The 23,982-nt window shown below is 38.8% G+C and overlaps 1 protein-coding gene across 1 annotated transcript in view; it reads right to left on the bottom strand.

The window, feature by feature from the left end:
• The window catches only part of LOC126095379 (modular serine protease-like), a 130,590-nt gene extending 109,471 nt beyond the window's left edge, over positions 1-21,119 (bottom strand). The window contains exon 1 of the mRNA XM_049910183.1: positions 21,115-21,119. Within this exon, the coding sequence (XP_049766140.1) occupies positions 21,115-21,119 (5 nt within the window). The remainder of the gene's footprint in view (positions 1-21,114) is intronic.
• Positions 21,120-23,982: the final 2,863 nt, after the last annotated feature.

The following is a 23,982-nucleotide window of genomic DNA, read 5'->3' on the forward strand; positions in this document are numbered from 1 at the left end:
ACATATGGCAACATGGAACAACATGTCTCAGCCACAAATTAAAAGAAGATACACATGTGCCACTCTTATTAAAAGGGATCTCACTACTGAACAAAATAGAAGGTAGCAAAACAATATTCAGTAAGACAATGTTTTGCAAATGCAGATTTTTCTGGCTGAAATAAACACGTGTGGTGATGGCACTCCACTCAACTTGATGCATGAAGATATGCGTGGGCTTATGAAAATCACTCTATCATAATGTCCCATTATCCTTGGCTGATGTCTACAAAATTCCCTGCTTTTGCAGGAAAACCCATATTGGACCAACAATTCATATGCTCCAGGATTGATGCATGGGGGACCACTGCCACATGTGTTTATTTCAGCCAGAAAAATCTGCAGTTGCGGATCATTGTCTTATTGAAGGACACAAAATTTTTAATGATGAGAAATAAGAGGTTGCCCCTGTGTCACATTATTGGGACAGTGTAATGAAAGAAGCTATTCAAGTCTGGCTATCTGACAATATTATAGAGATAAAGGGGTATTCTTTTAGTAAGAGCTGGAACTGTTCTGTTTGACATTAAAAAACAACGGTCTTTGTTTTGATAAATAGTGTTTGATATCAATTAATCCTTTCAGTGAGTTTGCATCACTGGTGTGCTGTTGTACTTTGCACTAAAGGGCAATTACATTCATGCACACATGGTGGATTTACAGATGGTGTATAAAGGATCCACTGTCATGGTTTGATTTCAATTCCAGCGAGTTGGTGCAGCAGCTTCTTGCCTGAAGATGGCAGTCAGGTGGACCACTGAAATATTGTGTCAAGATGATACATGTTGATCATCAATCACTATGCCACGAAAGTTTACAGAGCCACATCACGAGTCTCTACTGGTAGGAAATGTTTGAACTTATAAGGAAGTGTGACAAACTTCGTAAGAAGAGGAAATTGCTGAGCACCCTTACTTTTCTGTTGAGATGCTGGAATGAAGGTATAATACCTAAATTTGCCAGAATTGTTCATTAAATTGTGATAAAAAGGGTCAACAACATTATGAAGCATGCTGGTTTAGCCTTAGTAAGGGAGCACATTTGTTTTACATGCAGACAACTGGATGCCATTTCCAAGGATTTATTTTGTTTTCATTTGGAAGTATTGGCACTACTGTCTGCTTCATCCTGGGAATGGTTTGACAGGTCATCCTGGGCAATATCAGACTGTGTCCATGAATAAATTATGCCCCCACATGGAGGAATGTCCTCTTTTCTGCAGTTGAACAAGCAGTGTCCAGGTGTCCCAATGATATAGCTGATGAAGTTAGGCAAGAGGTCTCTCACACATTGCGTTGGGTGCCACCCCTATGAAGTAACATATCCTCACTTGAAAGAGCCATGATCCAGTCCATCAGAGAAGATCAATATTTTGTAATTCTACTGGCAGACAAGGGTAACACAACAGTTCTCCTTTGGCAGTACCATTATTTGGGTAAAATTGATCTTTTACTTGCAGACTTGGCTTACCAAAGGTTTCAGAATGATCCAATTGAACATGTAAAACGCATGACACTTTCACTTTAAAAAAAAGTTCATTATCTGATGATGTTCTTCAAAAATTTTGATGTGATGCTGCAGTTCTGCTGATATTATACAGTTTTCCTAAGGTACACAACCAAGGTGTTCCTTTTCAGCCTATTGTTAGCAATTTGGATGCTCCTTCTTACAACTTGGCATCCATTCTCAGTCCCCGTATCAGAAAATGTTAAAATCATATTTCCAGTTCTCTGGTTTCTATTCAGCGTTTGAAGTCTTTGTTTGTCAGTCACATGGATTTGCTCATTAGTATTGACGCTGTGTCGCTTTCCACCAGAGCTCCTCTTGAAGATACTTTGCATTTAACTGGTGAAAAATTGAACAAAGAAGCAACTAAGCTTTGTCACCAGATGTTGACATTGACATACACTATGTGATCAAATGTATCCGGACGCCTGGCTGAAAATGACTTACAAGTTCGTGGTGCCCTCTATCGATAATGCTGGAATTCAATATGGTGTTGGTCCACCCTTAGCCTTGATGACAGCTTCCACTCTTGCAGGCATATGTTCAATGAGGTGCTGGAAGGTTTCTTGGAGAATGGCAGTCCATTCTTCCTGGAGTGCTGCACTAAGAAAAGGTATCGATGTCAGTCAGTGAGGCTTGGCATGAAATGCATCCAAAACATCCCAAAGATGTTCTGTAGGATTCAGGTCAGGACTCTGTGCAGGCCAGTCCATTACAGCGATGTTATTGTCATGTAACTACTCCATCACAGTCTGTGCATTATGAACAGGTGCTCGATCGTGCTGAAAGATGCAATCGCCATCCCTGAATTGCTCTTCAACAGTGGGAAGCAAGGAGGTGCTTAAAACATCAATGTAGGCCTGTGCTACGATAGTGCCATGTATCAAAACAACAAGGGGTGCAAGCACCCTCCATGAAAAACACGATCACACCATAATACCACTGCCTCCGAATTTTACTTTTGGCACTGCACAAGCTGGCAGAAGATGGTCATCGGGCATTTGCCATACCCACACCCATGCATCAGATTGCCACATTGTGTACTGTGATTCATCAATAAACACAACATTTTTCCACTGTTCAATCATCCAATGTTTACACTCCTTACACCTAGCGAGGTGTTGTTTGGCATTTACCAGTGTGATGTGTTGCGTATGAGCAGTCACTTGACCATGAAATCCAAGTTTTCTCACCTCCAGCCTAACTGTCATAGTACTTGCAGTGGATCCTAATGCAGTTTGGAATTCCTGTGTGATGGTCTCGATAGATGTCTGCCTATTACACATTATGATCCTTTTCAACTGTTGGCAGTCTCTGTCTTTCAAACGAGGTCAACCTGTATGCTTTTGTGCTGTATGTGTCTCTTCACATTTCCACTTCACTATTACATGGGAAACAGTGGACCCAGGGATGCTTAGAAGTGTGGAAATCTCACGTACAGACGTATGACACAAGTGACACCCATCACCTTATCAAGTTCAAAGTCTGTAAGTTCTGCGGAGCACCCATTCTGCTCTCTCACAATGTCTAATGACTACTGTGGTTATTGATATGGAGTAGCTGGCACTAGCTGGCAGCACAGTGCACCTAATATGAAAAATGTATGTTTTTGGGGGTGTCTGGATACTTTTGATCACATAGTGTATTTTTTATTTAATGACAAATGCTTTGAACAAACTGACAGAATGGCTACGGAGAGTCCATTATCCCCAATAGTCATCAATTTGTTTATGGAAGATTTTGAGGACACAGCACTGAAGATGATGTTCCTAAAACCAACTTGCTCTTTGAGATACGTCAATGATACATTTATGGTCTGGCCACATGTAAGGACGCTTTTGATCATTTCCTAAATCATTTTAATTGCCTGCATCTCAGTATTAAATTCATGCTGTAAGTTGAAAAGGATGGAAATTTTCCATTTTTAGATGTCTTAGTCTACAGGAGAGATGATGGAACATTACGACACAGTGTTTAGGACACAGCACTGAAGATGATGTTCCTAAAACCAACTTGCTCTTGGAGATACGTCAATGATACATTTATGGTCTGGCCACATGTAAGGATGCTTTTGATCATTTCCTAAATCATTTTAATTGCCTGCATCTCAGTATTAAATTCATGCTGTAAGTTGAAAAGGATGGAAATTTTCCATTTTTAGATGTCTTAGTCTACAGGAGAGATGATGGAACATTACGACACAGTGTTTATTCTAGGCCCCTGCATATGGACCACTAACTTCATACATCAAGTTGTCATCCATCATACCAACGCAAATGGGTCCTATGTACATTGGTAAAATGTGTTTATGCAATCTCAGATGCTGGTAGTTTGACACAAGAACTGGATCATCTAAAAGCAGTGTTCAAGGAGATTGGTTATACCAACAATCAGATTCGTCATGCTCTATAGATTGGAACTTCGCGGGAACCAACAGAAGATATGAGCAAATCGGTAGCTATCCTACCTTTTGTGGGAAACATATCTTCAAAAATAGGAATAGTGTTAAAGAGACTTGATGTTAAAAGTGTTTTCCATCTGCCAGTTAAGACTAGAGCACTGCTTGGCTCAGTAAAGGATGATTCGGGTTTGAGAAAGACTGGTGTCTACAAAATTCCCTGACACTGTGGGAAAGCCTATATTGCACAAATGATTCATATGGTCCAGGATGGATGCATGGAGCACCATCACCACACACATTTATTTAAGCCCCGAAAAACCTGCAGTTGTCTTACTGAAGGAAATAAAATGCTGTATGATGAACACAATATGTTGCTCCTGCATCACATTGCTGGGACTGTGTAGCAAAAGAAGGTGTTGAAATCTGGCTCTCTGACAATATTATAAACAGAGGTAAGGACTATCCTTTAAGTAAGTTTTAACACTGTTTTCTTTGACATTAAACTGTTTCTGTCACTGAAAGGTGTCAACAGTGTTTGATATCGATTTATCGTTTCCACAAGTTTTCACCATTGGTGCACTGTCGTGCTTTGTGCTAAAGGGCCGTTACATTTGCACAAACATGGTGGACATATAGGCCAATGTATAAAGGGGCCCCAGTGTGGTTTGATTTCAGTTCCAGTGAGTTAGTGCAACAGCTTACTCACCTGAAGATGGCGTCCAGGTGGACTCCTGAAATATTGTGTCAAGCTGACATTACATTCCAGCTGGGGCCCAATCTGAATATCATCAATCACTACACCAGGAAAGGTTATGGAGCCACTTACGAAAGTATCACCAACTTCTCCTTCTGAATTTAAAAAGTTATACATTCACTCAAAAGTAAAAGGTCATCTAGTGCCGGCCGGTGTGGCCGTGCGGTTCTAGGTGCTTCAGTCTGGAACCGCGTGACCGCTACGGTCGCAGGTCCAAATCCTGCCTCGGGCATGAATGTGTGTGATGTCCTTAGGTTAGTTAGGTTTAAGTAGTTCTAAGTTCTAGGGGACTGATGACCACAGATGTTAAGTCCCATAGTGCTCAGAGCCAAGGTCATCTAGTTTGGTGGTGTTTCCAATAGAGTACTAAAACTTGTTCCCATGAAATACACCCAGTCTTATCTGATATATATATATATATATACTGCATCACTAGCTGAAGACACTTTTCCAGAGAGAATGAAATATTTCATTGTTGAACACTTCTTTAACAAAGATGATAAGAGAGATCTCAATAACTACTGACAGGTTTCACTGCTGGCACCATTCTCCAAAATTTTGAGGTGATGTATTCTAGAATAATATCTCACCTTAACAAGAATAGTACCCTTGGCAAATCATTGTTTGGGTTTCAGAAGGGTTGCTCTACTGAGAATGTCATTTACATATTCACTCACCAGATTTTCAAGAGTTAAATAATAAAATAATACCAGTTGGTATTTTCTATGACCTCTCTAAGGCATTTGACTGTGTGAATCACAGTATTCCTGTACTCTGGAGGCTTAAGTCGTCATGCTTATAACTTCATAGTAATCCCCAGACCTAAGAAAAGAAGGTCTTGCAGTTGTTGGTGGACAAGACTGAAGGATAAATTGAGATAGTTTGCAAGACATGCATTTAAGTTTCAGAAATGCAGCTTCAAAGTAGAATATTGTCAACTGCCTTCAACATTTTTGTGATGTCTATTGGGTGAATTTTGTAGTGCTGATGATATCCCAGCCACTGCTGCACTAATGGAAACTGTATCAGAAGAAAGGGAAGATCCAGCATTGCTAAAGGCCATGGAGGCATTAGAAAATGAAGAAGCCATCAAACAAGAATTCAGATTAATAACTGGAACATTGCATACATTGCATTATGACCTAATGGGTTGGAAATGTTTCCTCATCACCCCAGCTCACTTGTGGTCAGCCATACTAAAGCATTTTCAAAAAGCTCCTACATCAGGTCATCTTGGATTTACAATGACCTTTGGTAGATTCAAAACCTTAGGCAGTTGTCTGCTGATCTGTCAGACATTATGTAAGCCACTGCCGGAATTGTCAACAATGGAAGCATGTCTCCAAGGTAGCCCCTAGGAAACCTGATAGTTATTCTGCCAGCAGTTGCTCCATTTCACCAAAACAAAAATTACCTTTTGGGGAAATTTCCAACCTGATGATGATGATGTTTGGTTTGTGGGGCGTTCAACTGCGTGGTTATCAGCGCCCGTACAATTACCCAATCTTTGCTCAGTCCAATTTCGCCACTTTCCTGGATGATGATGAAATGATGAGGACAACACAAACACCCAGTCATCTCGAGGCAGGTGAAAATCCCTGACCCCGCCGGGAATCGAACCCAGGACCCCGTGCTCGGGAAGCGAGAACGCTACCGCGAGACCACGAGTGGCGGACAGTTTCCAACCTGACAAGTGGGAATAAAGTGATAGTATTGTACATTGGCTACCTCATCCATTACACTGTCATCTCGGGTGTACCAATTGCTGAAGCACCAGAAATGACCACAGTTCTTTTGGAACACAATTTTGAAACATGGTGCATTGTGATTTATTACCTCTCATTACAGAGAAATGATTCATTCTAGACTAGTGTTAGAAGTTATTTCATAAAGCGATATCAACCACAGCATGACAGCTACCTAACATCTACAAATGGCTGGTCTCATGGGACACTGTGCAATCAGTAGTGGAGGTTGTGGGCAGGCACTGTTGGGGTAATGCTGAGCACTGGAAGGGAAGTGTCATTCTAAACTGAAGCCTACACTCATATTTCTTGTAAATATTAAGTGGAGCCCCTCCATGACCACACTTGCATAGTGACCATTCAAAAATATCTACTGCCACCTGTGCTTTGATTAGTAACTCAGCTGAAAATCCAACAAAAGCAGCAATTGATTTTCACCTGGCTTGTTAACCATTTGCAACTATTAGAGAAACGTCATGAGACACAAATTTTGAATAAAACATACATTTCACTTGTTGCCATGTTAAAATTTGTTTGTTTTGCAAAACACAGTGGAGATTACACAATGTCATGTCACTAACATGCTGTTCAGATGCAAATGCACCAGAATTCTGAAACTGATTTATTAAGTTTACTAAGTGAGGAAATGAAGAAAAGTAAGGTTAATAGAATATGAAAAAGCACATCCTAGCTCTAAAAAAGAGTGTAATATCCTCACTTATGCTGTTCCAAAACTCACAGCATTTCTCATTTAACCAGCTGTTGATGGCTCTTAAAAATTATGTTTTTTCATCAAAAAAGTTTGTAGTTATTGGAATAACACATTAGATAACGAAGTTTTGTGTAATAACCATATGGCAAAATACTCTCCTCTTTGCATCCTGTCATTTGCCAACATCTGTTTATCAAATACGTGTGTGTGTGTGCCACATAGGGTAGCCGATCGGTCTGAGGCGCCTTGCCACGGTTCGTGCGGTTCCCTCCATTGGAGGTTCGAGTCCTTGCTTGGGCATGGGAGCATGTTGACCTTAGTGTAAAATAATTTAAGTTGTGTGTGTGTGTGTGTGTGTGTGTGTGTGTGTGTGTGTGTGTGTGTGTGTGTGTGTTTAAAGATAGAGATGCTGAAATAAATGAACTTTACCCACTGAACTATTATCAGTTTGAAAGTACCAGATTTCTTGAACTGGAAAAATGCAAAACAACCATACCCCAAAGAAGACAACAAATCCATTATGAAACTACCTATGTGACAGATTTAAAATTTGTCAGAATTGGCAGACCACATTTACTTTTACACAAAATGATTACAAATAGCTTTAAAGTTGATACATCATCAGAAATATAATCATTATTGAAAGACACAACAAATAAACTGCCATACATATTGAGCTTTTGCCCAAAAGGCCTCTTTCTACAGCAGACAAAACACACACACACACACACACACACACACACACACACACACGGCACTGTCTCTGGCAACTAAGGCTGGGCTGGGAGCATCTTTGCCTGGTGGGAAAAGCAATCTGGGTGCTGAGGGTGAAGAGGAGGCAGGGGCAGGAACAGGGACAGGGAGGGTTAACAGGGTAGGGTAGGGTCTGTATAGTACTGCTTGTAACAGCATGTAGGGATGCGTTGGGGTCAAGGTAGCAGCTGGATGCAGTCGGGATGTAAGACAGACTGGACGGGGCTGGCACGAAAGGATAGGAGTAGAGCAGCAGAAAATAGAGAGAAATAGATGGGTGGTGGCAGGGGAGGCGTGGGTGGGGGGAGAAAGTGAAACTAGTGGGTGCATTGGAGACCAACTACCTCTCATCATGCCCTTAAATGAGGAATCTCCTACCCACTATCCTTCCCACCCCTCATATATTGGTATTCTGCCACCCACAAAACCTACATAATATTCTTGTCAATCCCTACTTCATCTGGGCTTCCAACTCCTTGGCTCATAGCTCATATCCCTGCAATAAATGTAGATGTAAAACCTGTCCCATACATCTGCCCACCACCACCTACTCCAGCCCTGTCACATGCATCACCCATTTCATAAGAGACAGGGCAACCTGTAGAAGCAGTCACATGATCTACAAACTAAGCTGCAACCACTGTGTTGCATTCTTCATGGGCATGACAACCAAGAAGATGCCTGTCCACACGAATGGCCACTAACAAATTGTGGCTGTGGCCAACAGACAGCTGGACACCCAGCTGCTGAGCATGCTGCCCAATGTAACCTTCTTCACTTTAATGACTGCTTCACAGCTTGTAGCATCTGGATCCTTCTTACCAACAACAGTTTTCCTGAACTGCACAGGTGGGAACTCTCCTTGCAAGAACCCCCTGGCCTCATCCTTTGTTAGTTCCTGTCCTTCACCCACCCGTCCCCTTCCCTGCTGCCACTCCAGTGCTACACGGCTTTCTGTTTCACCAACAAACCCACTAGTCTTTTTTCCTCTCTTTTTTTCCTGTCACCTATTTCTCTTGTTTTCCACCCCTCCCTCCTCTCTTCTCTGCCAAACATCATGACTGCACCTAGCTGTCCTACCCCGTCCCCACCACGTTCCTGCTACCTCCCCCCAAGCAGCACTTTACCTTCCACCACCCCTTCCCTGCTATCACTTCCCTTCCCCATAACAGCCTCCTCCTACCCCCACCACACAGATTGCTTCTCCCATCAGTCACAGTTGCTCACAGTCCAGCTTCAGTGGTCAGTGGCTGAGTGCATGCGAGTTGTGTTTGCTTTTGTGTGTGTGTCGTGTGTGTGTGTGTGTGTGTGTGTGTGTGTGTGTTTTACTTTAGAAAAAGCTCAACACGTCTTCATGTTGAGTGTGTCTGCAACTCAACATCTCCTCTATAATGGTGAGCAGCAGTCTTTCCATTTCATAATATTATTGTTATTCCATCCTGGATTTTTCCATTAAATAGTGGACTCTCCAGGTCGAAATATCAATAAAGGAAAGAAAAGATAAATTGTTGCTTACCATTAAGATGACGCGTTAAGCTGCAGACAGGCACAACCAAAAGACACTTACAGCTTTCAGCCACAGCCTTCACCAAAAAAAGAGTCACATACACTCAAGCAAGCACACCGCAAGCACACATTACCGCCATCTGTGGCAGCTCAAACCAGAATGCATTTCTAAAGATGTTACTGCTAATATTGCATTATGATTACATATTTAAGGAACTCACAATTTAAGAAATATTTAACAAACTTATCTATAGGTAATTGTCTATGGTCACCTTGCTGTCATCTTCAGCTCATTAATGATCCAGGTTCTTCAACTAGTTTTGATTAAAGCATGTATCTTGCACATTCATTTTTATTTTTTTCTGCAGTAACTTTCAGAAGTGAAACATCAGCCCTCATAATAACAACAGTTTTTATGAAGCATAAATAACAAAAGGCATACATATTGAGCATTTATGAAATAACTCAATTATGAATTGCAAACTGAACTGTATTATACATTTACTGTGTTGTCGGGCACTTTTGACTACTATTTGTAACACATGGATGCCTGCCATTGCATTATCGATACCTCTGGTGTGGTTACAGTCATTTTACTTACATCTGATTTATTATAATTATAATTTAGACAGAAACATGTTTTCATATGTGGAAAAGTCAAAGAACTGAAATAGTGACAATATACAATTAAAAAACAGATGGTTTCAGAACATTGTTTAGATTTGGGAGTTACCTGATTTTACATTAAATATAAATTATTATTGTAAAGCCAACTACATATTCATGATCAAAAGGTAAGTTAATAAATTTTGATCTGCAACATCTTACATAAAATGTCACGATTTTGCATGTTTACATGATATTTGGTACGATTCAGGCATGTTAAATGGTGGAAAGTTACAATGTTTTTGAGAAACATTTATCTGAAAAGTTATGTTTCTACTCATTTCTCTGTCTTAAGTGAAATTACAAGAATTACACAACTTCCTGGAATTTTGTTTTTCATGTGGCAACTGACAAAATATTCTCATTAATTAAAACACATAAGAAAACTACCATTGCTGAAAATGCTCCAACGTATCATGTGTTTACTCAGAAAGCAAAATCAGAAGAAGAGTTTTTATTGTCTGATAACATACACATTTAAATCAGACATTTAATGTACAGGGGACATGTCAACACTGCAACTGCAATTCAAATTTGTTACAGAGACAGTATATAACAATAGCATTAATATTTAAAAAACATAATTATTACAGTCATTTATTTGACATAAAACTGCTAAGCTTAGTTAACAATCATTTGCTTTCTTGCTCAGATTTTCACACTGTCATACAGAAATTCTTCTCAGGAATAATAGCATTTCTATACAATAACTTTTTTAGCTTTTGTTTCAGTTGCTCTAACTCCCTGCCCTAGCTCCATGTATTGTGTACTTCAAAAGTGAAATGGAATCTAAAACTTCAAATAAAAATTAGTATTGAACAGTTCTTTTGTTTGATTGGACTGAATCTTAATATTTTACAACTGCAATTATTATTAAAACACTGCAAATGCCATTTACAGAAGAGAAAAGTGGTTCAGTACTAGACTCACTGGAAGGGGACCATTCAGGACTAGGACTACATAAGAGCATTGCAAATTCTACAGATTCATGAAATAAACTATTGTTATAATATTTTAAGAGATGAGACCAAGCTGAGAATGGAAATCAGTAATGCTATAAAAAGTGAATTATCTAAGCAAATTTGTGAAATAATCAAATTTCTGAAAGCAACCATGTTCTAAGAAGTGGATTAGGAAACTAAATTATCAGAAACTGACATGATCAAGTATGAAATAGGGAATCAAACTCTGATATTCATGGAAGACCTAAGTACGTAAATCACTGCTGTAAAAAATGAATGAAGAGATCAGGCTAAAAATGTAAATTTAAAAACTGCAAAAATTTATGAAGTCACCAACATAGAATCCAGGGTTCAAATTTTTGATCAAGAACTAACTGATTTGGAAGCTGAAATACAAGGTAAAATTTCAAATGAGGGCCTTAATTTGTGTAATGAAGTTGAATCCATTATCAGTAGCTGGGAGGCAAAATTTTGTAATGAAAATGAAAAAGCTATTGGAACTCAAAACATAATTATGAAAAAGATAATAATGAAAGAACAATATCAATTTTGGAGAATAATTTAGTGAATGTGTTGCTGCAATTTTATTTTTATGTTTTTATTTACTTATTTTTGATAAGTACAGGTTGTAATGTACTGTCCAACATTCCAGTGGAAAGTTGTCCTGGAGGTAGCAAGTTGCATCCTTTTGATTTCTTATGACACTCTGAGATACTTTCATTTATGATATTATTGTTGTTGTTGTTGTTGTGGTCTTCAGTCCTGAGATTGGTTTGATGCAGCTCTCCATGCTACTCTATCCTGTGCAAGCTTCTTCATCTCCCAGTACCTACTGCAACCTACATCTTTCTGAATCTGCTTAGTGTATTCATCTCTTGGTCTCCCCCTACCATTTTTACCCTCCATGCTGCCCTCCAATACTAAATTGGTGATCCCTTGATGCCTCAGAACATGTCCTACCAACCGATCTCTTCTTCTGGTCAAGTTGTGCCACAAACTTCTCTTCTCCCCAATCCTATTCAATACTTCCTCATTAGTTATGTGATCTACCCATCTAATCTTCAGCATTCTTCTGTAGCACCACATTTCGAAAGCTTCTATTCTCTTCTTGTCCAAACTATTTACCGTCCATGTTTCACTTCCATACATGGCTACACTCCATACAAATACTTTCAGAAATGACTTCCTGACACTTAAATCTATACTCGATGTTAACAAATTTCTCTTCTTCAGAAACGCTTTCCTTGCCATTGCCAGTCTACATTTTATATCCTCTCTACTTCGACCATCATCAGTTATTTTGCTCCCCAAATAGCAAAACTCCTTTACTACTTTAAGTGTCTCATTTCCTAATCTAATACCCTCAACATCACCCGACTTAATTCGACTACATTCCATGATATTATTGACAATCCTAAAATTATACTATGAAAAGCTGTTTTGATGAGGATGTGCTATTCTGGGTAAATTACACTTTATAGAAGATTTAGCATATCAACAATCTGAAAAAGAGTTTCCTTAACAAATTTTGGTCACAATAAGAGCAGGCCAGAATTAAAAGCCAATCCCCCAATGCATGAAGTTACAAGGGACATGGAAGGGGATGAAAGAATTGTGTAAAACCAATTAAAGAAACCTGTCCAGTTGAGATAGCATTTTGACAAGCTGACTAAAACTGATGCATTGAATAGAAGATTACCTGAAAGTATTGTATGGGTTTAGTGTATGGGGCCAGATGAATCAGCTGCATAATTTCTAAAATATGTTCAGATTCATCAAATAAGTTCAGTATGGCTTTTTGAAAGAAATATGCAGGGTTTTTGACAAAGTCAGGGCACTAGTATCTACCATGGGAGGATTGAGGGGAATAATTACAGAAATCAGGAAAGGAGTACACCAAAAGATTATGCTAATAACAGAGGGAGACAATATAACATGAAATCAAATAGGCAACATAAACTGGAAGCATAATCAGCATCCACCTCAGAATTTAAGTAGAGGTGCTAGAATTACTGAGCAGGTAAGCTAAGGGTCACTTCAATTGAAGGTCCACAATATGAGAATGAGGAATTATAATTTTAATACATGGACCACTAACTGTGGCAAATATTCAAACCAAAATAGTCACTATAACAGTAGAAAGGTAAGAACATAGAAACACTAGATTAATAAAATTAGATCAAGAGTTTTGGAGTAATTTGTGGCAAAACTGGGCTGAAGAGCCAAGTAAAGTAGTAATGCAAGAAGAGGATCTAGTAAACTTTTACAATATCAATGTAGAAGAAAAGTATAAACAGACCAAAAAATCCAGGAATTATAGAGAGACTGGGGTGATATACATTTCTGAGATCTTTTCTCAAAGTGAGGAGGTAGTGGAACATGATCAGTGTGATAAAATATGACAGATGAAATATGAGTTAGTAGCTGTAATAAGTTATGTTCTGTATGAAGGAGGGATTGAGAGTAATTGAATAAATCAGAATGAAGATGTAGATTATTTGGCAGAGTTAAAAGAAATTTTTTCTAATTGGAATATGTTGACAGCATCTTTCTCATTGCATCATCAGATGTAGTGAAAATGTGAATGACAAAGAGAAAGAAATGACAGAATCTATCATATGTACAAAGACAACTGACACTCATAGCTTAGTAAATGTAAGTATTTGGGAGAAAGTATGTTACTAAGTTTTCTGATCAGTATTTAATTTGAAGGCATAAGATTAGTAAGAAGAATTTTTTGTATAAAATTTGTAGAAATGGTGGGACAGGTCCACTTAATGACTGAATTTGGAAATATTAGCAATTTTGTGCAAAAACTTTACCCTGACTGGCAGAAGGAAAATTATAATGAAACTTATGAATCATGTTAGACAAATGTAGGAACGAAAGAAGATTTGACCATGTTGTTTGGTGACTTCAGTAATGATCATAATTGTGTAAGTCATAGTAGCATTCCTAGTTAAATATTAACTGGATGATGAAGGTAAGTGACAAATGCTATAAGGAACAATGGTATTCAAAACAACAAAGTTACACAATTCAGTGAATTTGGATATGATTTACTAGATGAAGACATTGATGCAACAACAGGTGATGAAGTAAAAAAACAGGGCAGAAACAGGGGGCTGAGAAACAAAAGCAATAATTCATTTATGTAGCCATATTGCAAGAATACCAGAAGCTCTAAATTACCAGAAGCTCTAAATATTGATACTAGGCAAAATAAGAAGAACACTGAAATGCCAGTGGCAGGAAAGCAAACATTAATGCCATTTGAAAGTGAATTTGACTATAGTTATATGGTAATTTCAGAATGCAGTTTATTTTGGAAATGGGTTTGTTACATTAAGTTAATGCAGTTTTAGACTCAAAGGAGAAAAAGATAATGCATAATAGACACAAAGGAGAATAAATTCAAATAAAATTCAAAATGGAGGGAAGAGGATTCTTGGGGACAAAAGTTGTCATTTCTGAAAGATAGAAATCCTATAGTAGAAGATAGTTCAGAATTAGAAGTCGAAACGGAAGAGTTAATGAAAGCTATTGAGAAGAAAGCATTTGAAAATATAGATCTAAATAATGAATGAAGAAATGAACTTCAGAATTTGTTTTGGGACTATGGAGATGTATTCAGTGATATTCAAGGAAGTGTTAGAAATTCTTAGTGTGTACTAAGACTGAAATCTCTCGAGTATTTTTATAAAACCACATAATGCACCAACTGCAAAAAGACCAGCTGTTGAAAAGGAATTACAAAATATGCAAAAGTATAACATAGCTGAGGGAAGCAGCAGTTGATTATTATAATTATTTGATAGTTGTGGCAAAATGTGAAAGGGGTTTGAGACTTGTTTCGGATTCAATACATTTGAACAAATGTATTCATAAATAAAATAATCATCTTGTTGCTACATAAGTTTGAGTGAACTAAGTTGATGACCAGTTTAAATATAACTTCTGAACCTCATCAAGTTCCACATGTTCCAGTAGCTCACAAAAAAATTGCATTTTTGGACAATGGTAAGTTATCAGTAGTGCACTGTGTCCTTTGGCTTAAATATTTCTGTGGCAGAGTTCTGAGGTACCAGGTATTAACTCATGCCTAAACACCTATATTAGTAAATGGCGTAGCCTCCACAGGTGGCAATGTAGGCCCGACTCAGGCAGCTAGTTGATCGTACAGATGGTGAATACTGTCCTGGGATACATTATGCCGTGTCTGCTCAAGCTCTTTAAGTAATTCTGTTGAAGCTGTTGGTTGATGTGTCACATGAGTCACTGTTCATCCCACCACAACCCACACATGCTTGATTGTACATATGTCTGGAGGCTGTGCTGGTCAAGGAAGTTGCAGCATGTCTTGCAGAGAACACTGTGCTTCACAAGCAGTGTGTGGGCAAGCATGATGCTGTTGGAATAACACATCACCTTCCTGTTGCAAGAAGAGCAAAAGAACTGGTCTAACAACATTCTGCACATACCAAGTGCTGGTTAGCATCCCATCCTGAAACACCAAATGTGAATGAGAGTTGCGGCTTATTGCACCCCATACCATAAGGCCTGGGGCGGAGCCAAGTGTGTATTGGATGAATGCACTCTACAAGACAGCACTTACTTTGTCTATGTCAAAAATGCAAATGACCATCACTTAAGTGCAGACAAATCTATTTTCATTGCTGAAAACCACAGCATACTATTCCATTTTCCTAGTGATCCTCTCACTTCACCAGTCAAGCCGTGCATGTCGATGTTGTGGCATGAGTGAAGACAGAGGCTAGAGGTGTGTGTGCTCATGGTCTTGCTGCTAAGAACCAGTTCACAAAAGTTCGTGTTGACATGTCTGTGATGACAAGCCCTCTTATATGTGCTGTGGTAGCTCTACGAACTGCCCTGGCTGCCCTTACAATCTGATGATCCTGCTGGGCATATGTGGTGCATGGACAAGCAGAACCTCATCTACAGGTGTGAGAATGTTCACGTGACCACTGATACCAGTATCAGTGCACAACTGACACAGCAGATCCGACCTGTGTAACAATTCTCCAAATGGACCATCCCATCACTCAGAAGGCCATACTTCACTCCTTTCAAACTTGCTCAGTTGGCTGTAGGCAGCATGGGTGTGTCTCCATGGCATGGATGCCAGCTTGCTTCACATGTTTGCAAAACACTGAGCCTTCTGACTACAAGCATTCCCTATTTAAGGGTAGATACAGATGGCACTTTGGTTGCTATGCCACTATGCTATCTGTTGGGGAACAATGCTGAAACCATTATCAGTACATCTACTATCCCCCAGCTGAGAATGCCATCACTGGATCAAAACTGACTTTTTTTCTGGCTGTGCATCTGGATGACATTTTGCTTTGCAGTCAGAGTTGGGATTAGCATTATTTGTTAACAAAATGAGTGTTTTCTAACTTGTATCAGGAGGAATGACCATGAAACTGGGAAGATTTACATTTGTGATCAATTAATTAAAATTTTTGGGGCAACAATTTATACAATAGCATACATTGTGAAACTGATGAAATTGAAGCCACTGACCAAATTCCAAAATCTAGAAATAAGGAACACCTAAAATCCTTCTCTTTCATATGTCTGGATTCCATAGAAAGTATGTTGGTAGTCAAAGTATGAATGCACTGTGTATGTGTAGCATGTTGAAAAAGAATTTGATTTGTGTAAGGGGCCAAGATTGTCAGGAAACTCTCAATTCTACAAAAACCCAGTATGTTATTGCAGCATTATTTACAGACAACATTCATCCTTACCATTTTATTTATCTTGTGATGTCAATGATCACGGACTCTGTGCATTACTTATTTCAAATAAAAACTGTGGATGGGAAAGGTAAACAAACACATGTCAATTGCTTTTGCTAGTATTATCTACAAGCCAACAGCCTTGCCACAGTGGTAACACCGGTTCCCGTCAGATAACTGGATTTAAGCACTGTTGGGCTGGGCTAGCACTTGGATGGGTGACCATCTGGTCTGCCGAGCACTGTTGGCAAGTGGGGTGCACTCAGCCCTTGTGAGGCAAACTGAGGGGTTACTTGAATGAGAAGTAGCGGCTCCAGTCGGAAACTGACATACGGCCGGGAGAGCAGTGTGCAGACCACATGCCCCTCTATATCCACATCCAGTGGCACCTGTGGGCTGAGGATGACACAGCGACCAGTTGGTACCATTAGGCCTTCATGCCCTGTTTGGAAGGAGTTTAGTTAGTTTTAGTTTAGTTTAGTAGTATCTACAAAAGCACGAGAGAACTTGCAGTTTAACTACAAAATAACTGATAGCTGTACATTGAACAATAACTAAATTTAAAAACTAATTGTCAGGACTTAGAAGAATTGTGGATTCAGATCACAAGCCCACAAGCTACTCACAAGAATACAAGTTGTATCACTGCAGGTTGACCAGATGGGACGTGTCTCAAAGTCCGTTTGACTAAAAATTAAGCATGTTACTGGATCAGAAAGAGCCTTAGTGGCATGTTGGGAGGAGCAACTGACCCTAGTCCCAGAGGCCCAGATTCAGTCCCAAATTTGTGTCTTGTTATAGCAACTACATCATGCAAATGCTTTATGTTGTGCCCTTTAGTTCTTTTTTGAAGTTTCTGCAATACTTCTCATATTAGTACCACAGAGATAGAAGGGCTGCACTCAACCAGCAGTCAAGCCAATTGTCTGGTGATGAAAAAGTAAATAGCACCATCTGTAACTATACTTAAAGCAACCAGAGTCATGGTGATAATTGAGGACTAGAGAAAAGTGTTTTTGGTAAAATGATTGCAACAGAGTTAGTAAATTTTACAAAATACACAAACGGATTGGGTTTAGCATAATAAATTTAGATTGATGTCATCAGAAATTGTGTTAACCACAAAAGTATACTAACAAACTTACCATGTACATTCTGAAAATTGTGAACATTTTTGTACACAAAAATGTTTAAGATGCAAGAAAATGCATACTTTTTCAATATGGCAATAAGGGTCAGAAAGTAGATTAAAACCTAGGACAGATGTCAACAAACAGCAAATGTAAGTAACAAACATGTCAGATATATTACATTATTGATTCTGAAATTAGAAAAAGATTATTTTACAATTGTATGTATATCTGGAATGTTAATGTCTGATAATGGATCACAGTTTGCCTCAAAATCATGGAAATCATTTTTTAAAAGATCAGGAGCGCAACATATTCCAGCAAGTCTAACAAAGTTATTTCCTATCAATACTATCCACCTCCATTAAATTTTCCTATGTTACAAGGCTTGTTGATGATTTTATTGCTTTATGAACAGTGATTATCAGTTACCCTCTTAATAACATATTGATGGTAGTTTTTTTTTAGCTCAGAGTAGCCATTATTTGCCTACACTATGTGAAATTTTGATGAATGATGCTCTGTGATTATATCATCTCAAATCTGTTGTGGAAGAATACATAAATAATCTCAACTTAGAAAATGGTTCAGGGAATCAATACCAATGTATGATACTGATTGAGTAATACCACCTTGTGTGGTGGATTTTAGGAAGTAGTGATATGTGAAATTTATATTTTACTGCAGTTTGTTTTTACTACAATTTTCAGTACTTCATTTAGTTACATATCACGTGCTGTTTGCTATTACATTGTGTAGGCTTTTCAAATTTATTACAAAAGACTAAACTACTCATTACATTGCCCATCAGACCACTAGAGTGTTCTCTTCAATGGGAAAAAAGAAGAAGAAAATCTAAGCCACATGGAAAACCAATCATATACATTGATTGAGTAAGATAAATTAATAAAATTAGCTTTATGAAATGTTTCCAATGTCAGTTATTCATGGAAAATTTTCCTATTATATTTCTTATTTCAAGTGACAAATCTTATAACTTTGATAATATTTTGTGTAGCTTGGCAGTTCACGTGGCCACATATTTGGGATTTTTGACTTCATTATTTTATGATGTACCCCATAATTCAAGATTTATGTTGAATTACTTGATGAAAGAAGATGGAAACTCAGAACTCTAGTTTCTACAGAAAACACATAAATTATGTCAGTAATGAGAGTCAATCCTTATAGAAAAACAACATATGTTTAAGAGTGGTGTAAGAATATGTCATAGTAACACTCCTTTAGAAGTATCACTTTCATATTTAGAAAATAACTGTACAACTGGAAAAAAGTGTTGTTTCAAGTAAGACCGCATAGTGTGAAAATGAAAATCTTTAAATTTGGTAAGCTATGAACATTCTTGTCATGTCAGATAACAATAAAGTTGGATGTATTGGAGTAGTAATATGTGTGGTTTCCTATAGTGGATGGTTACATTGCTGATATTTATGTACTTATTGCATGACACTCTTAGATAACTGAGAAGTGGAGAATATAGTTTGATATAAGTATTTTTGATGTATTATTATGTGTTAGGGCCCTGGGAAGACGAAGAAGAAGACAAAGAAGAAGAAGACGAAGAAGAAGGAGAAGAAGATGATGATAACGATGATTATTATTATATTTATTATGTTATATAGAGGAAAATTGTGAGAAGATCTACATCTATAGTCTGCAAATCACTGAGGTTCATGGCAGAGGATACACTGCACTAACAGTTATCAGGCTTTTTTCTGTCCCATTCCCGTATGGACTTTGCAGTGAATGATTCTTTAAACACTTCTATGCTTTTGTAATTAATCCAATCTTGTCCTCATGATCCCTATGGGACCAATATGTAGTATATTTATAGAGCCATTATTTTAAGCTGGTTCTCGAAACTTTGTTAAGGGAGTTTCTCAGTATAGGTTTTGTCTATTTTTAACAGTCTGTCAGTTCTTTCAACATTTCTTTGACACTGCCCTGTAGGTCGAACAAACCTGTGACAATCTATACTGCCCTCCTTTACACAAGGTGAACGTCAATAAAATTGACAAACTGCAGGTATGGATTCATGACTGGAAATGGAGGGGAAAAAAGTCCTATGAACATGTGTCCAGAAATGGATGGTGTGCATGCAGTGACAACAAATTGTCCCAAAACACAGTACAGAGCCACATCGTTTCCATATCATAACAAGTATTCAAAGTAGCCTCCATGGGATGCAATGTATGTAGTTCTTATGTAGGATACACATAATTGTACTTTGGTGTACACCACGTTGGCAAGCCACTGCCTGGAGCTTGTACAGGGTTCATCTCAACATCCTATAGAACCTAGTCCTCGAAATCTAGTGTACACATAGTCTGCCGCCTCCTTGCACATTTGTCTGCCTGAAAAAACCCGTGATCCATAAATTCCCAAAAAGGACTTGCAATGTTGTGTAATGTAGTTGGTGATTGCGAGGGTACTTGTTTAAGTATAGCCATGCTGCCTCTTGACTGTTTCCATGTGCTTCTGCACACAAACACCATCTCCTGAAACACACAAGTAACACTCAGCACATGGTAAGAGGTCACCATCTACAGTACCAATGATGCAGTTCTTGATCTTTTTCCTTCCATTTGCAGTCAGGAATCTGTCCCTGCAGTTTGTCAGTTTTACTAATGTTTACACTGTATACATTTAATATACCCTCTTAATCCGATTTTATATGAATGCTACACACTTGGGCAATATCCCCAGATGGATCATACAAGTGATTTGTAATCAGTTTTCTTCATAGACTGATTGTATTTGGATAGTATTCCACTAATAAATTCATGACAGCCTAGTTGATCATTCATTTCATGACCCTATTAAGTGTTACTCCAGGTATTTATACTGGCTTACTGATACCAACTGTGATTCACTGATATTACATTCAAAGAGTACTACGTGCTGTTTCTTTTTTTGTCAAGTGCACAAATTTATATTATTGAACATTTAAAGTAAGATGGCAATATTTGCATCACTTTGAAAATGTAATATGGTGAAGAAAATGGTGACGATAATAATAACAGAGGTATGGATTCCAAGTCATGAAATTTAGAGTACAGTATTCATTTAAGTGTGTGGAATGTATTCATATCCTGATTTACCAGTGTACTGTGGTGGTTCTTTCCACTTACCTGTTGATAAAAATACCACTTACGACATTTCGTGATACTTTATTTGTTGTAAATATAATTCTATGTGTAGGATAGTTGCTACTCACTAGATAGCAGAGATGCTGTCACAGAAAGGCACAACAAAAAAAACTGCTGGGAAGTTAACTTTTGGCCAACAAGGCCTTTGACAAAACACACACACACACACACACACACACACACACACACACACACACACACACATGACCATAGTCATGTTGCCAAAGACTGGCCATGTGTGTGTGAGCTGAATTTGCATGAGTGTGTGTGATGTCTCAATGATATGGATGGGCTCAACACCTCCCCCATTCACTTCACCTGGTCCTCTCCAACCCAACAAACTACCTTCTTCGATGCTGACCTCCACTTCAAAAGTGACTACATCAGTACTCCATCCATATCAAACCTACCAACTATCAGCAATACCTCCACTTCGGCAGCTGCCACTCATTCCATATCAAGAAATCACTTCCATATGACCTAGATATGGCCATCAAATCTTTAGTGATGAGCAGTCCCTCTCCAAATATAAGAAGGATCTCACTGAGGTCTTCACAGACCGTAATAACCTTGTGCAATCCACCACATCCCAGATCCCCATCGTCCAACCACAAAGGGGCATTCCCCTCATTACTTAATACCAACCACGACTGGAGAAAATGAATCATATCCTCCGCTAATGCTTTGACTACCTTTCGCCATGTTTCGAAATGAAGAATAACTTACCCACTATCCTCCTCACCCCTTCCACAGTGGTATTCTGCTGCCCACCAAACCTGTGCCCTATCCTCATCCATCCTTACTCCACCCCCGCTCCAAATCCTTTGTCTCACGGCTCATCTGCCTGTAATAGACATACATGCAAGACCTGAACAATACATCCTCCTGTCACCACTGCCCACTTCAATCCTGTCACAAGCCCTGCCTTTGATGGGCCTGCTTGTGTCTGTGTATGTGCGGATGGATATGTGTGTGTGTGTGTGTGTGTGTGTGAGTGTATACCTGTCCATTTTTCCCCCTAAGGTAAGTCTTTCTGCTCCCGGGATTGGAATGACTCCTTACCCTCTCCCTTAAAACCCACATCCTTTCGTCTTTCCCTCCCTTCCCTCTTTCCTGATGAAGCAACCATTTGTTGCAAAAGCTTGAATTTTGTGTGTATGTTTGTGTTTGATTGTGTGTCTATCGACCTGCCAGCGCTTTTGTTTGGTAAGTCTCATCATCTTTGTTTTTAGATATATTTTTCCCACGTGGAATGTTTCCCTCTATTATATTCAAATCATAAGATTTAATATAAACAACAGGTGTTACAGTCTGCCACAGCAGCAGTGTCACTTTTTTCCCCTAGTTCTGTTTGATACATATCGGAATAAGTCAGTTAGTCTTCCTGACTATAACATCACTTTTTAAACTACTGCCAGCCACAAAATTCAAACAGTTGAACTGTAGCCACCCAGTGAACATGTGTGCAGTATTAATTAATAAAGCATTTAATTATGAACAATGAAGATATTCCTGGCCCATCGAGATCAAAGTATTTCACCACATGCCACTGCCCACTGCATTGTGATAAGTCACCTATTGTCATGTTCCTCGGTTCAAGCATGGTAACAAATTATTGTTACATTGCAATTTAATACACATGTACTATTATAAATCTCTGGTGCCATCTTGTTCCAGTAAGTAAAAAAAACATTCCTAGGAGGAGCCAGAATGTCATTTTTGACTCATCCTTGCTGAAATTAAGCCTTCTCTACATTTAGAGCAGGCTGCCATTCATCACACCAGCTATAAATTCTTTGTAAGTCATCTTGTGTACTTGTACAGTCACTCAACACCACAGCATCATCAGCAAACAGCTTTACATTGCTGCTAACCCTATCTGCCAGATCACTTATGTATATAGAGAATAAGGGCAGTCCTATCACATTTCCCTGGGGCACTCCTGATAATACCCTTGTCTCTGATCAACAATCACTGTTGAGGACAACATACTGGATACTATTACTTAAAAAGTCATCAAGCAACTCACATATTTGGGAACCTAAACCATATGCCCAGCCTTTGTCAACAATCTGTAGTGGGGCAATGTGTCAAATGAACTCGAAGAATACGGTATCTGCCTGTCGCCCTCCAGCCACTGTTTTTAAGATATGTGAAATTAAATGGCAAGTTGCGTTTCTTACAAGTGACACTTCCTAAATCTGTCCTGATTTGTGGACAGAAGCTTTTCTATCTTTCTTATTATATTTGAACTCAGAATGTATTCAAGAATTCTGCAGCAAACTGAACTTAAGGATATTGGTCTGTAATTATGTGGGTCCATTCTTTTACCTTCCTTATAGACAGGAGCCACCAATGCTTGTGGCTCTGGGTGAGAGATTCACGATAAATGCAAGCTAAGTTAGGGACCAATGCCGCAGAGTACTCTCTGTAAAACTTAACTACAATTCCCATCCGGACCTGGTGACTTATTTGTTTTCAACCCTTTCAGTTGCTTCTCTATGCCACAGATGCCTACTTCTATGTCCTCCATGCGGGATTCTGTGTGACAGTCAACTGATCATATGAAACCTACTGGCAGATTAAAACTATGTGCTGGACTGAGACCCAAACTCAGGACCATTGCCTTTGGTAGCTCAGATGGTAGAGCACGTTCCCGCGAAAGGCAACGGTCCTGAGTTCGGGTCTCTGTCTGGCACACAGTTTTAATCTGCCAGGAAGTTTCATATCAGCACACCCTCCACTGCAGAGCGAAATTCTCATTCTGGAAACATCCCCCATACCTGGCAGATTAAAGTTGCCTTCAGCTAATACTGTGTGAGCTGGGTATTTTTGTGCTAGACTTTCCTCGAATGATTCTACAACTGTTACGG

This window comes from Schistocerca cancellata, chromosome 8 (genome assembly GCF_023864275.1).
Source record: "Schistocerca cancellata isolate TAMUIC-IGC-003103 chromosome 8, iqSchCanc2.1, whole genome shotgun sequence".
In the NCBI taxonomy this organism is placed as follows: domain Eukaryota; kingdom Metazoa; phylum Arthropoda; class Insecta; order Orthoptera; family Acrididae; genus Schistocerca; species Schistocerca cancellata.